This window comes from Dermacentor albipictus, chromosome 6, assembly GCF_038994185.2.
Source record: "Dermacentor albipictus isolate Rhodes 1998 colony chromosome 6, USDA_Dalb.pri_finalv2, whole genome shotgun sequence".
NCBI lineage: Eukaryota > Metazoa > Arthropoda > Arachnida > Ixodida > Ixodidae > Dermacentor > Dermacentor albipictus.
This window is the reverse complement of record NC_091826.1, coordinates 49537103-49555443: the sequence shown is the minus strand read 5'-3', so window position 1 is coordinate 49555443 and position 18341 is coordinate 49537103. Positions and strand designations below refer to the sequence as shown.

Below are 18341 nucleotides of genomic sequence, written 5' to 3'. Positions count from 1 at the left end.
TAAAACTGTGTCACCCGGAGTATGCATCCACCCTAAGCGTAAATCTAGGCCGCTCTCACCTGTCTGCCGGTAAAAAAAATAAAGAGAGCATATATTTATGACAGATACATACCCACACTTTGGGCTGCTTTCAGTTCTTATGAGGTATAAGCGAAGCAAAAATTAGCCTCTGATGTTTGAGGAAGAACTATATTTATATTCTCGCTGTTAAGGTAAATTACGGTATCTTCGTAGGTTCGCTATAGTCACGCTAATACTGAAGGAGTTGCGCATCAATATGTGCATCACGCACTGTGATGGTTATGCGCAAGGATTTCGGCAGCGCCTTGTGCTGACGCATACCTTTTTCGTCGCCATAGTTGGTGTGACCTGTGTTAAACAAAGTATAATTCTTCTTTCCTGATTTTCAGCCAATAAAAATTCACTGTTGACTAAAATTCGGGCATAAAAAGGAAATTATTTCGTTTCAACGCATACTAATAGCAATGTGAAGCATCGCGTGGTCCTTACCTGAGAAACAATGAAATAATGCGGATACATAGGGTATACTTGGCCAGCTGTGCTTATCGTGCTGTAAAAAAATAGTATTTCAGGACCATGGTAATTGGCCAAAATAACGAACACGCAGAGTACTAATTCTCGCAGCGAAACCAAGGCGGAGCAGAAATACATGTACATATAAGTTCTCTGAAATTTTACATGATTCCCAATTTCGTAAAGCTTTAGATTTAAAAAGCCGGCATCGACTTAAAATACCCATCGAGTGGAGCTTAAAATTCTTAGTGCCTAGTTCGCACCAAGGTCGTGTCGAGTTGCAGAATGTTTAAAAATACCGCCCGAATAGCAACCGTAGAAAAAACAACCGAATTTCAAGTCAATAACAAATGTGACATCAATTATTTTTTCACCGGATATGGCGTCACTTTCTTTTGCACCGGAAGTGTTCCCTACTCGCACAGTTGGTGCTAAGACGTACAGAACGTTGATGAACTGCCCTTTTCAGAACGCATGGGCTTCTAGGAAAGCTTCGTTAGCGTGCGTACATTTGGGTTCTAACAACAGGGAGCATGCGGCCCCAAACTTATGGTCACGTGCTTGATGAATCTACTACACCGGAAGGAAACGCGTGCTTTAATAGAGCATGGAAACTATCCTAAAACGCGCGATTTTCTATAGCATGAGCTTTGCATGTTTATGATGGACGCTTTCGCGAAGTATTACGATGGACGCTTTCATGAAGTGTTACTGACTGCAAACTGCTAAAAGGTAGTTTATTTCAATTTCAGTGTCCTGAAATGAAATCCACCATGGTGTCGCAATGTCCAAAGGGGCATCAAATCCCGGCCTCGGCGACCTCATATCAGTGGGGTCGAAATGTAAATACGCCTGTGCACAGTGCATTCAGTGTGCGTTAAACCCCAGGTGGCCGAAAGTAACCCGGAGTATGCAACTACTGCGTGCCTCATAGTGATATTGTAGTTTTGGCAGGTAGAAACCTAGCAATGTTTTTTCAGGGTTCTCAAATAGAAAGTAGCTCATCACGCTAGCCATCCTGAAAACGTCTCTCTGGAGAGCAAAATAGTGCGATGTTGAGGACTCTGATGCGACGGCATTTCGACGACTGCACGTGCATTTTATGAAACGCGGCATGGAGACGCATGTACGCGCCTCCCACCCAACCGTGGCGTCGACCAACGTAGGCTCCCTTGTGAAATTGAGTAGACGATAGACGAGTCTGTTGTCGCCCGCACTTTCGAGCTTCACGTTAACACTTCGACGTCGGTGAAACATGACTTGCCACACTCGAAGGTTTTCCACCCCCGGTAGAGTGAATCTCGATATCGGAAACTGTGTGATGATGGAGCTCACGTGATAATAAATTACTGGAGACGAAATCATGCATACACCGGCTCCTGTGATGGTTTCCTAAATGGTGTATATTACGTAATAGAAAAAAAAATAGTCACTCGGTAATTCCCTATTTGGGCTCCATTAGGTCGTTTCAATGTTCGGAAAGAATCTTTTCAATATCGTTAAGTCGAATCAGCGTCACCTAACTGCTAAGTGAACCATTGCCTAGATTTCCCCCTGCAAATTCTACCGCCAGTCTCGTCGCCATCAGCAGTGCGGGTCTATGAGGGTATGAGCCACTGATTAAGGGGGTGGCGTTATCCATGGGGCGGACACGTATAGTTCGTACACCCGAAGAACAACATGCGTACGAGGAGCGCCGGAGGGAATAGCCAAGAGAATGCAAACAGCGCCGGCACAAAACGGCCACCGACGAAGAACGTTCCCGGGATGCTGAACGAAAATGACGATCGCCTACCCGGGCACCTCCGAACGAGCAACGACGCCAGACTCGCAACGCAATATGGCGGCAGAGGTACCGGGTGGAGTGAAATACTACAAAGGCGCATATGCCAAGTTGCGAGGAGACTTTCTGGATAAACATTATGGATTTAGTTGCAGAGCGTGCGACCCTCTGCGGTTCAAGATTGACCTGAGGAGGATCGGAAATGTACGAGACGTGACTAATCGGGACCGTGCGCTACAAGTACTGCCTCGTACGTCACGAGACGTTCCCGGCTACGTGGCCGATTTCAAAGTGTGCGGGACGCGCAAGAAAAGGACGCGCACCACACCTCTGCTGTGAGGTGTGGTGCCCCAGTTCTCGACCACGAACGGATGTGCCCTCGGATTCCGGAGCCTCTGCCGAAACTGAACGCACAAGAGGCACTTTGCTTTTCGTTTGAGATCTTTGACTGTCGTCAGCTCTCGCTGCCATTCCATCGTCACAGAGTTGAATGGTTGTCCTTTTTTTTCTTTTATACGCAATAAAATCCAGTATGGCACAATATCTGTCTTTCGTCGTTTCATCGGCTTCATTGTGCATAATGAGCGTGTACACGTCATTCTGAGGTTTCGACTGTCCGCGGTTACCGTGACGTTATGTGACAGATACGTAAATTATAGGCGCAGCCAAAATTTGTTTGACCGATTTCAGAAGCCCGACAACGGAAGTAGAATAGGAAGAGGTTATAATAGTTCTACCTTTTAGCGCCCATGCACGATTGCAAAGTGCCTTCCACAGCGATACTAAAATATTCGCCGACCATTACAATACTCCCGAATGCGAAATTAGACCGTAGCTGCATACGCATTTTCATTTCGAGATATAATGGCTGGCACGGACGAAACGTATCGTGCGGCTCATTGCAAACGAAGAGATGTGCGGCGCGACTGCCTCGCTAATCGGCAGATGGTGAGAGGCGGCGCGTGGGCAACGCGTGGGCACGATTAACAGCAGCCACCGCAGACAGAGCTCCGCTCATTCAGCGCTTTGTTTCCATACAGACAGCGCGCGCTACTCAGGCGCCATCTCGTAGCCGCCGTCGGCACAAAGCTCGTCTTGCACGGCACTACGCTTTATTTCTAACACTGTCTCCTCCCCTTTGCGCCTCATGGTTCCGCTGCACCCTTGCCCACTTTGCTCCTCGCGCTCTCTTCGCTGTGGCAGACTTTCGGCTCCCGCTGCACTCCGCGTTCGCTTTCATCTTTCGCTGTGCCCGTTTACTCGGTTACGAGGGACAACGCCAACACTCGCAGCAGAAATGGTCGCCTAAGAGCTGCGAGTTAAAACATAGCAGTGATTGCAACGGGGCGCCCCAGGTTGTATTTTGGTGTGCAGGATTGATGCGTATTCAAAGCATGGAAACAGTACGGGTCTGCAGAGCAGAGCGTTTGTAACAAACCACTCCAAAAGCACCGAAGACAAATCTTAAAACATTATTTTTCTTGGCGCGATAAAAAGCCCATGTGAAGTATCTAAGCCTGCAGCAGTTCATTTAGATAAGGTGTTGATACATTTAATGGCATATATGACATTTTAATGGCGTAATTGAGCCTTGACATTTTTCGGGGTTGGAGACGCTTTCGGTGCGAGCAAGCAGAAAAACGCAAAGCCTTCCTGATTTTGTTTTCTTACTGAGAGGCAATCATCGCAAGGTGGGGATGTGGACAGTACTTGCGTGTCCGACGATGAAACAATCGACTATCGGGCAAGTTTGGTGGCGTTAGCGGCGGGGCGGACGTACTCACGCCCCTCTCCCTTCCCCGGAGGTCAAGCCAGCCACTTTGCATCGCCTCCCGGGAGTGATTGCAGCTTGAACTAGGTGGCGTGTAAAGCGGCAATTTTGTGAACAACAGTAGTATAGGCAAACCTCATGTTGGGGATCTTCGGCAAGACCTGCCAGCCAAAAGGTTGGTGGCGAGAAGCATAAAAATTTATCATGCACTGTTTCGCTCTCCGAGTGGCTAATTCCACACGCCCACTTCCATTGCCTGCACACACTAACGTTGTGATCCCCTAGTCCACTCAGTGCCGGACAGAGAAACTGCTTGGCGGCCCCCCTGCTGTACCAGCATCTTCGGAGGACAAGCAGTTCTGATATGACATCTAAGTGAAGCGACCTCAAAGGCTGGAAACATGCTTAGCTTTGTCACCGCAACTAAGTGAAGAAACGCAATCCCCGAAGTCTTGGCAATGATGAAAATGAACTCCACACCAGCAGAAAAGTGTTCCAACTTTGTTATTTCTGAAACCTTGTACTTGTTTCAAATGTACATTTGCTATGGAATCTGTACCAAACTCCTAGTAAAGGGGAAATTCAGGCAGGGCACAGCTACATATTCTTCGTGCCTGCTGTCTATTGTAATAGAAATAAAATTTTGAAAATTATCAATATTCATATACGCGGTGCCCAATACTAGTTTTGTCAGAAGCTACAGTAGGCAACGGTTCTCTGGGTCCTTGACAAAGTTTTTCACAGCCCAGCGGTTTCACATCCTGCAAATGCTGTCCTTGACATCGTCAATCACGAGGTATCGTCGCACGTGCCTCCAGCAGTCCTCGATCAGGTCATCCAGCTGCATGCGGTCGTCGCTCGGCGATGGGAGGCAAACGACTCGCTCCCTGACCACTCCGGCGGCCCGCATAAATCCGTCCATGCTTTCGGTTCTTTTCAGGCGGTCTCGCACCAAGACTGTGAGCTCTGCTTTGTCGATACGGGCCTCCATGGCAACCTCGTCCAGAAGGGCAGGATACCGGGAAACTCGCTCCAGTGCTCCGGTGACGTACCTGCACGTGACCAGTGCTGCCTTTGGAGTAACTGAAATTTTTGCATGGTGTAGCGTGGTGTATACGGCTTTAAGTTAATCTACGGGATGTTACCGGTAGATTGCGCACCGCTTGCATTCGGTGCATATTGCGAGGGTTCAGTTGTGAAGCCGAGGCTCGGATGATGGAAAAAAGAAAGCTATAGGCAGGTCAACTTTCGATGGCATAAAAAAATGCCGCACTGCTGAGCGAGAAGACGGGCGTGTCCATAAAAGAACAAAAGCGGGTGGCTGATATTACAGCTGGCTCGAGCAGGAAAAAGTGTGGGGTTTGGGCCGGTCGTGTCACGCGTAGAATAGATAGATATCCAGTAGTCTTTTACAGTGAGAAAAATGGTACCTGGAGGAAGCTCTGACGTATGGGGTGGATGATTAGAAGTTATCATGAAAGAAAGTCTGGAGACATGCCACAGAAATGGCTAACGAGGGCATGTGGAACTACTGATCACTGGCGGAATCCATTCACCATGCAGTGAAACTAAGGAAGAATTTCCCATTTATAACGGATGAAACTTTGGAGCAAAAAAAATAGCACTAGGCTCATTCCTCAGCGCGTTACTTATGTCCCGTTACTTCTGAAAGCAGGCTCAAATGTGAGTACTGTTGAAGCGATGTTGCAACTGTCGCCAGAATTGCCCATTCTCATCGGAAATACACTAACTTACTTTTTTAAACGTTCTTATGGGGCCCCGTTTTTCGCAAATAAGGAAAAAAGAACGCTCCGAGAGAAAACGACCGCAATGATAATCAACAAACAAGTACCATCACTTTTGTATCTGACTTAAGCTACTACGCTCTTCAAGATCGATCTTCCAGGATGCTATTTTGTACCTGCGGCACCTTGTGTACTGTAAATGCCTGTGCAAAGAGTTCCGCAGGACTTCTCATAATAAGTATACACTTTCACTTCGCGGGCATAGAGTGTACACAGAATGAATACACGCAGGTGAGACGCAAACAATCAACGTACTCAAAATTTTCACGGTAAATAGATTTTCATCGACAGAAAATTGAACATACGTCTGCAAGGAAACCCTGCATGGCGACAATATTTTGGAAGCAGTGCTTCAAATGAGTGCCCAAATTTCGTTACCCTTGTTTGAAATTCAAAGCAGGCCGATTGCGCAGAGGTCTTTGAAAGGAAAACGACAACCGCATGTACGCGAATAATTTCGCTGATAAACATTCCTTAAAGGAAGATTTAGCTCGAAGCCAAATTCAGCTCCTTAGTTCAAGTGCGTGTAGAACGCAAAACAGCTATTAGATAACTGCTGAACATACTAGAAATAAGTTTGTCCTATGAACATAGGAAAAATTCTTGTGACTGAAGGAAAATTACTCCCCTTTGGACCTAAAACGTTTTGCATGAAATACTGGAAAAAGCAAATAGGAAAAAAAGAAACAATCATGAAGAACTCATCATGATGACCATGTTGATGCGATCGCACTTAAACGATAGCTCTATCTATCACACAGCTTTTATATATTGGTCTGAACACGTCATGACACGGTATTATTACTTGGCGCAGGTTACTCTCCCAAACACTGCGTTGCCTAAGTTTTCCATCGTTTTCATGTGTAACTCTGACCCTCGGTAATACCCGGAGCGGCAAAAATTGAATGGTTTACCCAATAATCTCATATGTACCTTTCAAAATTTAACTTTTGTACGTGTCTTTAGCGGTACTTCTCGAAGGGTCTCTGCTTCAGCTGCCTTTGAACGGTATATCGTTTACTAAAGCGCTGCATTTTTTTAGTGCCTACAGTGTAGCTAAATTATTTCTTTCCTAATGGGCACCGTATGCAGGCCACGTTGTGAGCGCTATTTGCCTAAGCAAGGTGGCAAATTCAGAAGATGTGGCTGAGAGAAAACAGAAGCGATTCTAACGCATTGAGAAGAGAGCGACACAGCTTCTAACGCAAAGCGCCACGTCTTTTGCCTAATATACGTACCTGTCGTAATCTGAAGCCTTCTTTATTCGAGCAGCTCGTGCGACGAGACCCGAGTTTCGCAGCGTCGCCTCTCGCACAGCCAGACAGTCACCTGCGGCCTCGGCTTCGACGTGAGCCAAGCAATCCACTTTCAACAACGTGCAGTTGTCCGCAATGCCCTTCGACAGTCGTCGCACAAAGGCGGTGGTGTCTCCCGCGGTCTCGTTCGCAAGGACGACCGAGCTGATGCTCCGGCTTCGTTTAAGTACATCCGCCAAGCCCTCCATGTCTCGACTGGTCAGGCATTGATGATAAAGCGTCAGCTTCCTCAAGCTTTTGTTTCGAGAGAGGGATTCTAGCACGACCGACCACCCCGGATTGGCGCCGTGGGCCTCGACCAGTTGGAGGTCATACGAAACAATCAATTCGAGCTCTCGCAGCACAGTTGTGCGTTTTAAGTATTCGGCCAGTGGCAAAAAGAGCCTCCGGTTGCCGATGTCTACGCGGATGCTCAACATCGTCACGTGCTCACAGCTTGGAAGTAGTTGCAAAGCGACACCCAAATAGTCGCCCGGTTCCAACGCGGAGAAATGTATTGCCCGGAATGCTTTGCAGCGTATCAAGTCCACGTCTTCTCTATACTCGTAGGTTCCGATAGAAACTCTTTTGTCGGAGCCAGTTGTCATGAGCATCGAGCAAGCTGGTCGTAGCAGTTCAGCGTTGAACCCTGCGTCGATGTGGACCTTCTTTAGATTTCCATTTTGCGGCAGCGCCATGATAAATGTGGCCCATTGTGATGGGTGGAATATCTGCAGTGGAAGGCCCACTTCTTCCAGCGTATCATTTTGAATGACAGCGCGGAGCCAGCGGTCGCAAACATCGTGCATTTCAGGCACGTGTCGAACCAAGGTCGATAAGGTCAAGTTGCGTATTACCCGATTTCTGCTGATCACCCCAGCAACCAACTACAACACGTACAACAGCAACACGTACATGGAGAGCTTCTCGATACTTTTGTTTTTCAGCACGCCTTCAAGAATAGCCGTTTGGGTTACCTTATTCACCACCATGTCAAGAGTCACTGCATTTAGAAACGTAGTCGTGCCAATGTATTCGCGTAAGGCGTGTGGGTAGGACTCGCATTCGAATGCGACCCTCTGCAACACTAGTTCTTTGAGCGCGGATTTGCTTAAGAATTCTCCGACGAAATTCTCCGCCGCCTGCCCTTGTATCAAAAACTCGTTTAGATGTAGGCTCTCCAGGGACGATGAAGCCCGCTGAAGCGCCGACAGTGCTGCTACAAAGCCTTCCGAGGAATCCTCGCGCGATAAGTCGGCCTCGCAGTGAAGTGTTTCTTTTATTTGTCAAGCTGGGTATTAATGCAGAAGCGGCATTTAATGCTTTCCGTCCCTGGATATATAGTATCACGGTCTTGATCCCTGAACTATGTCGAAGAGCCTCCAGTACGTAGAAGTCGGGGTTTGTGACAATGTGGAGCTTGAGGTCGACGGAACCAATGCAGTGATGAGTCCTGAGCAACCATCGAAGACGGTCCTGGTTCTGCGGCGGCTGACGTAAGTGAACATTACCAGTAAAATTCCCTAGGCACAGCTGGCCAGACATGTCCGCCTGTTCTCGCAGCTCAAAGTTGGATGCCAGAAGAAGCCTGTTCCAGGCGGAGAGCTTGTCGGCGATCTGGCATGTTTGGTTTTCGGCTACCGTGCATGGTACGCAGTGGTCGGTGAGGTCAACGTCGGACCCGATCGTGTCGGTGTGCATGCCAGTCTCTTGAATACTGTCTCAGGTCACTCCCAGGTAGCCAGCAATGTCTCCCAGGACTGTCGTGGAGGCTTCGGATTTTTCCAGAGCAACTGCGTATATATGATGATAAAGAAGTGGTGAAAACATTATTCCGATAATTAGGAAGTTCTTGCCCCCCCCCCCTTTTAAGCAAAATTTTAAAATTTAGACATGTCAGTTTTCTCCCTGCAATAACTCCTCCCATATTGCGTTCGTGACGTCGCGGTTCGGTGCCTGTTCACAGCGGCTGCATTCTGATTGCGAGTGAACGCAAAAAGCATTTTCGCGGTTAAATTTAACTGCTAATAATTACTTACCATCCAATATATTTCATGTGCTGATCTATCTCTGATGCCTAGAAATGCTGATGGAAGCGAGGGACACTTGACACAAAGCGCATAGCTGCACTCCTAACATTGTGGAAGCAACTGTGGATTGTCGAATTATGCTTTAACGGAATAATTATTTACTATGCGATTACATTTCATAGTTCTTTTCTCTACAAATGCACTCTCAAAACCTTGAATCAATTTTGAACACTTTGTTCCAGTTTTTCTTGGTGGGGAACTGTGTTTGGGTGTTACACGCTTAACGAGCCTCTGGTAGCCTAAACTGATCTGTGAACCCCCGAACGCAAATCTTTTTGCTCGTGTTTTGCGTTCTCCTGCCGAACCCTGCCACTTTATTATTTACCTAAAGGTTACAGCTCTTGAAGTGTCTCCCAAGAAAATTTAAAAAGAGGCGGCGATGGCTGCTTGTGGCATTGCACAACCTAACAATTGTTGAAGCGAGCATTAAGCTAAACCATCAGAGGTAGCTGCTTTTCAAGAGGGGTTCGCCATTGCCCCTCTTGCAAAAATGTAAGCGATCAAGACTGTAAGCCGCGACTTGGGGGGATCAAAACTCTAACCAGAAATAAGGACAGATTAGCTCCCGAGCTATTGGTGAAAAGCTTTCTGGCTGCGTGTACTTAGCCCGCCTGTCACGCGACGCCACAATACAGCGAAAAACCACCACATCAAACTGACGTCTGCGCACTAAAGATGCATTCATATGCCGAACAAAACTGAATTTTCCTTTGAGAATAGCCGGAGGTTGCTCCGTTCTTATAGGAATCGAAGGTGGCGGCCCCGCGATTTCTCCGACCATGGCTACTCTGAGCTGCCTGAGAAAATGGATCGAATTGCGCATAGTAAAATTTTCGCGTCTCTTTGCCAACTTTTCTTCACTGAGGATCTCTTTTATTGGCATTTGTTTTGGCATTCCATTGTACGCCGTCGCTATTTTCGACCAGCCACATAAATCTAAGCAAGGGAAAGCGGTCCAGTCGCTGACGCCAGCACCACCTTAGACATTCGGTCATCTACTTTCACTGCTTTAGCTCGGCCCCACCAAAACCTTCTATACAGTGCTTCGTGCTCCTTGCCTCTTGAGATCAGGAAAGCCTGTCAATGTAGGTAATGCAATTCTTTTTGGAATATAACAAAAGTAACCTTCTCTGAACAAGGAAGGTGTTCGACTGGGCTGTCCATACACCGCGGCGAGTCACCGCCTGGTGCTCGCGTTGGCGGTTACGTAAACTTGGCGCCAAAAGATTGGAATAAAAACAGATTGTAACAGTTTTACGTCATAGGTTCCTGTATTTGTCCGCTTCAGACGACCTAACAAACGCAATTTACAGAACCACGATGTTCGGGAACGTTTGAGGATTTCTTAACTTCGCGTTTCCATATTTGTAAAGACTACCAATTTACTACAACGTTTCCACAAACTTCCATGCCCTAAGTTAAGCTTTAGCTCTTGATGGAGTCACTATAATTTACATTTCTGTTTCAGATGCAACAACCATTATTCAAATTTGTCCAGTTGTAGTCTCATAAAATTCTGTGTGTTTCACATTTATGCGAAGAGACGGAGATGTCGCCGAAGGAGTAATTTTTGTTGCTGTTGTTTTTACTTCATTTGCCATAGTTCTTTTTTTTTTGTGAACCACAATCAGTCGTTCGTTCACGTGGGCGTGAAATATTTCTGCCAAAAAATACCGCTTCCCCAACCTAAGTCACAGCTTACCAGGACAGCCTTTGTATCTTTCTACAGTAGGCAACTAAGGGCAGTTGAAATGCTCCGAAAGAAAAAAAAAACATCGCCAAATTATTCCACTTTAGCGGGTTTGTCAGCGTTTGTTTCATAGCAAACGGTCTTGCCTAAAATAAGTGAAGCCCCATGGACAGTCTGAATATCACAGGGAAAAGGTTGTTTACTTGGAAGCGCAAGCACTGCGTCCTGCTCTGACGCAGAGTAAATCGCTTTTGGTTCAAAGCCTAGAAGCTGAAATTTAATCGATGAAGATGACGAAAGGAAAGAACGTCTTTCAGAAGCGTCGCTTCGGCGTCAATCGATAAGCGCATATATATATATATATATATATATATATATATATATATATATATATATATATATATATATCGATAAATTAATGCGGGAAATTCCAAAGTGCCAAACGTCCTCTTGCCAATGCAACGCATGTGGTTCGCGCATCGCTCTGCGGTCCTCGGTGTCCTTGAGCGAGCATGCGCACTGGCGGAGGTCCTCGCTTCGCAGCATCCCACCATCACTGAGTGGTCGCCTATAGGTACTACGGGGACAACCGAAGCGGCCACACCTACACTCACCATAGGCAACTTGCTGCTATGCGCCGTTGTGTATAGGCGTACCCTTGCGTTTGCATAGTGGAATCTGGCGAGCGCATATGAGCTGTGGCTTCGTTCTGCCGAAGCGCGAGCTGTCCCGAGCAACAACGACGATCAAGGGGCACGGGACGCACGCGCGAAAAACCTGTTTCGCAAAAGCCCGCCTCGCTCTGGAACGAGGCAAGTATGCCTACTGTCGGTGCCTTATATAAGGGCACAGCCTCGCTGCTGTGCTCGCGTTCCAGGGCTGCCGTGCTAATGGTCAGGACACCGCGCGGTTGTACTCGACGACGCCTGGTTCGATTGCTCTATCGGGCGCACAGTATATTAATTTTATCAGAAATTGACGGGACAGGAACCTACCTGTTCTCCGTTTCATACTCAGCGTGCGACGCCGTGAAAAACCTTATCATTGCTGTTCGAACGCAGCTACTGCAAGAAGCATGGCTAGCTAGCATCCACGGCTTTGCAGGCTGTGTGTGAAATGGAGTACGCAATGTGCCGTAAAATACATGGTAGTTGTGGGGCCTACCCCGTTTCGAGCAAGAACTTCGACAGTCTAACCTCGGTGTTCAGAACTGCATCGTAAATTGAAGCCCGCGTGCTTGACTTGAATGGCGCCTGCGTGAACATGCCGAAGACGCTCACTGCGTTTACTTCGGCACGTTCACGACAGGCGTCCATCAGAATAAGTCAAGCACGAGCTTCGAGTCGAGATGCTCTTCTGAACGTGGGGTTAAATGTACAACTCCAGGAATTTCGAGGGTGAGCGTTAATGATTTGCACGTATTCGCACGAGCCGAGCTCCTGGAGGCGCGTGAAACGCCTCGACGGGCTGGAATATAAAAGAAAGAAGGAACACCGAAAAGGAAGACAACGAAACGCGAAATGATCTGAGACAACGCAATAACTCTTGTAAAACATACTACGCATTCAATTCAAAGGGTATAAACTTTTTTTTTCACTTAATGCTGGCCGTAAATAAAGAGCTATTGCGTGTGACTGCTGTTCGAACGCAGCTACTGCAAGAAGCATGGCTAGCTAGCGTCCACGGCTTTGCAGGCTGTGTGTGAAACGGAGTACGCAATGTGGCGTAAAATACACGGTAGTTGTGGGGCCAACCCTGTTTTGATATTCCCTTCAATCTTTTCACCAACAACCTTCTTTCTCGCATTCCAGAGGTGGCCTGTTCATTAAGACTACCACTGCAGGATAGCTTGACAAGACAGACAAAAACGTTTCCCACAGTAATAATACCCTGACAACAACGCCTCGCCTCTGATGCGGGTAAAGTTAAAGCAGTACACCTATTTGAGCTATGTTAAGTGAAAAGTGCATTCATTACTCACCAAGGCAGCTACCACGATCGGGCCAACCAGGTCCCACCATTCAGGGCTAGCTGCGGCGATGTTCTGCTTCCTGGCAGTGTTGATGATGATACCTTCTGCAATAGCACAAACCCTCCTAAAGAGATGTTTCCTGTCGAGCATGGGGCTCCTACCCACTGCAAGCGATTGGACAGAAAATTAGGTGATCACGCGTTTCGATTTCCCGTGCTAATACTGTCCTCTTAGAGCGCGGCTCTTAGGTCCTGGGTTGAGCGTCGGCGTCGCTCTGCGTAACCACTTGAACGCGCCACTGCTCGGGCGTTCGCCGTCGTAATCTTCCACAGCTGGCTCTGATGCCGTTCGCCCATTGCTTTGGCTCGCCACGCAAGCGTTCCCATAATGCCGCCCCCCCTCCTCCTCTGCGAAGGCACTGGCGACAGTGGCCCACTGCCACTCGGTGCGGTATTTTAACGCGATCGCGTTAAGGAGCTCGTGTCGCAGAAAAGCCGGTGTCGTCAGTGTCGGCGTCGGCGTCCGCGGCGTTGGCTGTTAGCAATAAATCATGGCAGGCACTTTATAAATAAAAAGCAACTTCGAAGATGGGCTGGGTGGGAATCAAACCAGGGTCTCCTGAGTGTGAGACGGAGACGCTACCACTCAGCCACGAGTTCGATGCTTGAAAGCAGTACAAAAGCGCTTCTAGTGAATGCGGTGTTGCCTTAGAAACGTGCCGTAGAAAGTTATACTGCGGTGTATATTGGTAATTATGAGCATGTAACTTACAGAAGTCGCATATACACGAGTAGCGAAGTACGTTTCCGCAATATGTCTTCTGTGCTTACCGCACACGCAGAGCCATCTTGCGGCAAACACAGAAGACCCACTCCTCTCAATGTATGGCACTGCCCGACAGGTGGCGCGCCATGCGCGCATTGTGGCTGTGCGCGGACCGCTGCCAGGCGCGTCGCAGCCCCGACTCCCTCTCCCCTGACGACCCTTCGCCGTTCTCCCACACGGATTGCAGAATCAAGCGCCAATCCTTTCTTTAGATTACTATCTATCTATCTCTCTGCCCGTGCCGATCACGACGTTCGGCTGGCGTAGATCGTTTCCCCCTCCGAGACACCGAGTTTTTTGGTTCGTTCCGTTTGCTCAGGCGCACGTTTCGTTGCCGCGCCGAACACTGCGTTGCTCGACGCTCACCGCGTCCGATGCGGGGCGCCTCGTAAGTGATCGCTGCGCCTTAGCGCATTGTCTTACACCCCTTGGTGGGTCGACGGGAACGCTGTCGCGTTCCACTCTTAAAGGCGAAGCTTAAGCGTCCTCCAATTTTTCAGTCTCAAGTTCTTTGCCTCAATATATCAGGAAATTAACAGACATATCGAGCTGCGCTCACATTTCGCATTAGGGAGTATCCTAATCGTGGTACTTTTTTTGTGTGTGTAAACAGAGCAAAAGCCACACGCGGACGAAGACGTGTGGCGCTTCGAGCTTACCATTGTGATTTCTGGGTTGAGAAACGAATAGACGCTTGTAGTTTATTAGCGAAGCAGCACGAATGTTAATAGGAGCGGTGTTCGTCAAAGGGCCATCGATAGTCCCATCTCATAAAGAAATGTGATTCTTCGAAGAAGGAAGCACGCGCAGCGGACGCCAGTGCTCGATCAGGTTTTTGTGGGACGTTTTCAATTTTCGTTTCGCGTAAACATTTTTCGTGTAATCTCGTGTTTGAGTGTGCAAAGAATAATAATAATAATAAATGGGGTTTTACGTGCCAAAACCACTTTCTGATTATGAGGCACGCCGTAGTGGGGGACTCCGGAAATTTTGACCACCTGGGGTTCTTTAACGTGCACCTAAATCTAAGTACACGGGTGTTTTCGCATTTCGCCCCCATCGAAATGCGGCCGCAGTGGCCGGGATTCGATCCCGCGACCTCGTGCTCAGCAGCCTAACACCATAGCCACTGAGCAACCACGACGGGTAGTGTGCAAAGAAGTCGTACGCACCAATAAATATGTCAGTTGGAAGCTCACGCTTGTGTCTTCTCATTTCCGCCCCCGTGTCGCCTCTTGCTCTGTGAAGTAGACGCGAGGGGTATTTTATAGTGAGTGGGAATTACTTTACAAGGTCCATTACGGGCTCCGATCGATATTGTGTCACTGGATACCCTTTCTTGCCGACCACGTCATGGCACGCCGACCATACTAACCACTGTCTTGCGCAAGCTGATCCCAAGACATGCGGGCAAATTTCGTAGCCTCGTAGCACTACTTATTTTGAAAGTGAAAACATTTTAGGATTGAAAATAAAAAGTGTGCTAAATCGATGGAGACATTCCTTGATGTCGGCAATGTAACACATCCAGCTATACTTTGTTGCGATCGCAATTATATGGACGCTGTCGGCGTTACCATGAGGCTCTGCACATTTATTTTATCTTATTTGCTGGTTTTGACAGTATACACAACATCATCATCAGCCTGGTTACGCCCACTGCAGGGCAAAGGCCTCTCCCATACTTCTCCACCCGGTCATTTACTAATTGTGGCCATGTCGTCCCTGCAAACTTCTTAATCTCATCCGCCCACCTAACATTCTGCCGCCCCCTGCTATGCTTCCCTTCCCTTGGAATCCAGTCCGTAACCCTTAATGACCATCGGTTATCTTCCCTCCTCATTACATGTCCTGCCCATGCCCATTTCTTGTTCTTGATTTCAACTAAGATGTCCTTAACTCGCGTTTGTTCCCTCACCCAATCTGCTCTTTTCTTATCCCTTAACGTTACACCCATCATTCTTCTTGCCATAGCTCGTTATGTCGTTCTCAATTTAAGTAGAACCCTTTTCGTAAGCCTCCAGGTTTCTGCCCCGTACGTGAGTACTGGTAAGACACAGCTGTTATACACTTTTCTATTGAGGGATAATGGCAACCTGCTGTTAATGATTTGAGAATGCCTGCCAAACGCACCCCAGCCCATTTTTATTCTTCTGGTTATTTCTGTCACATGATCCGGATCCGCGGTCACTACCTGCCCGAAGTAGATGTATTCCCTTACCACTTCCAGTGCCTCGCTACCTATCGTAAACTGCTGTTCTCTATCGAGACTGTTAAACATTACTTTCGTTTTCTGCAGATTAATTTTTAGACACACCCTTCTGCTTTTCTCTCCAAATCAGTGAGCATGCATTGCAATTGGTCCCCTGAATTACTAAGCAAGGCAATATCATCAGCGAATCGCAAGTTACTAAGGTATTCTCCATTAACTCAGTATACACAAACAATACACAAAAGAGAAAGCAGGTCATCAAAGATATTTAGATATTTGTGCTATATATGAGAGGTATGTAGCCATACTGTTCCTATCACTAAAGTTGGTCATACAAGATCTTACATTCTTGACAAGATTGTTCCTCAGAATTTCTCGAATGACAGCGCAAAAACAAATGTAACAAACGCGACAGTGGCAGCGGATGCTATTTATTTTAAATATTTTGAAACTATTAAATAATAAATATGTTAAACAGTACGTTAGTTCAAAGTTCAAAGTGATAAAATTTTAGTTGCCCGGTTCTTTTAGCTGCACAATCTCCGCAATGGGCCCATGAAAGAGGTTTGAAATATACTCGATAAGGAAAAAAAGGGATAAGTTGTTAAAACAGATTTTTCCTCTACCAAATAAACATAAAGGAAATTGTCCAACATGTCAGGATTTCAACGAGGATACCTATGAGCACAACAGCTCTACCAGCTAACTGTTAGGCCACGGGTGCCTATCGGTTATGTGGTTATTATTATTATTATTATTATTATTATTATTATTATTATTATTATTATTATTATTATTATTATTATTATTATTATTATTATTATTATTATTGCGTCTGTGGCCTACTTCGAGGCATTTGCAGCGTGCAAGCCTGCGCGTTGAAACGCTTGTCGAGTTTCATGAACACTCCGTGCAATATGTCGCCGTAATCCATTATTAAACCCAGTAATGCTGAATTCCTCATTTTTATGTATGCTTGCTGAAGAACATTGCTCCCATAAACAGTGGATGAATTCTTTAGTATTACATATGTTTCCTGAGGGTCATTGCTTCCACTAACTGAGCGATCTTCCCTATCGTCTGAATTTGAACGACAGGTGACGAAAGATGTCTAGGCGCGTTCGTGTTCCAGTCACAGAGACTGGTGCCCAGAAGCAGCCATATTCTAAAACCTCAAGTAAGAAAAATTTTCCCGCCGGAAAGAATTGCGAAACAGCCTACGCAAGCTATGAGCACCATGCATACCCTGTCGCCTTATGCCATCGTTTCCCCACACGCAGTAGCCACGGTACGGTGGCTGGAATTGTACCCTGCAGGTGCATGGTTTCCCGAAGCGACGTACTGCGTCCCTCAAATCACACAAGCATGCTCCCGCGTGTTGTCAGAACTCCGGCCGAAAAGCTCCGGCAAAAACGCTCGTCGCAATGGAGCAAGGCGAGCCCGCATACGCGCCAAGACCACTACGTTAGTTCGCATCGTTTCTTCCATCGTGGCCCAGATGCAGAGACAACGTGCAACTGCGTGAGTGGAGCACAGTGGAGCTCAACGCCAGAAGCGCCCGTAGGAGGCGCTGTGGGCAACACGAGGCCGAGGCTAGGCGACAGCGGCGACAAAGCCCGGCAGTCCACCGACGAACAATGGGAGGCCATTCTCTCCTGCACCGACCGAGACATCCAAACACGGGTCCTGGCACGAACTGAAGACGCCATCGTGAAGCACAGCTTGGTAGCCTACGTAGCTTAGCCTCCCCAACCCTTACCCCTTCAAATAATAAAGTTGACGCTCACACTCTCGCTCGCTCACTCACTCACTCACTCACTCACCCACTCACTCACTCACTCGCTCACTCGCTCGCTCGCTCGCTCGCTCACTCACTCACTCACTCACTCACTCACTCACTCACTCACTCACTCACTCACTCACTCACTCACTCACTCACTCACTCACTCACTCACTCACTCACTCACTCACTCACTCACTCACTCACTCACTCACTCACTCACTCACTCACTCACTCACTCACTCACTCACTCGAAAGCGCAAAGCAGACACACATTGTAACCGCCGTGAGCGTGTCGCACTACAGGAATGCGACGTCGACACAAGGGACAACGCCGACAAGACCTTGCAGTTCTGAAAGATGCTTCTCACGGTCATCGAGTCCTTTCTGTTAATGTGTCTGCACTCGCCACAGCACGGGCGTTTACAAAGTAAGCTTACGTTCACTGTAATTCATACTGCCAGATTACAGCTACGAGTATTTCCACTTCGTGCGTGATATTCGAACCTGTTGCTATGACAGTCACTGCTTCGCCTTTATGGTGAAACTGTGATGCTTTTTTATACGTGCACGTCTACTGGTGA

General features: G+C 47.5%; 2 protein-coding genes across 6 annotated transcripts in view; one reads left to right on the top strand and one right to left on the bottom strand.

Moving 5' to 3' along the window:
- LOC135918671 (tyrosyl-DNA phosphodiesterase 2-like) overlaps positions 1-18341 on the top strand; it is a 281692-nt gene that overhangs the window by 18464 nt on the left and 244887 nt on the right. The window lies entirely within an intron of this gene.
- LOC135918670 (uncharacterized) lies at positions 4576-13239 on the bottom strand. Its single transcript, XM_065452318.2, has 3 exons — positions 12950-13239; positions 7132-8981; positions 4576-5140 (listed from the first exon to the last, which is right to left on the bottom strand). Exons 2-3 carry the CDS (start codon positions 7995-7997, stop codon positions 4843-4845), a joined length of 1164 nt encoding a protein of 387 aa, XP_065308390.1. The 5' UTR covers positions 7998-8981; positions 12950-13239; the 3' UTR covers positions 4576-4842.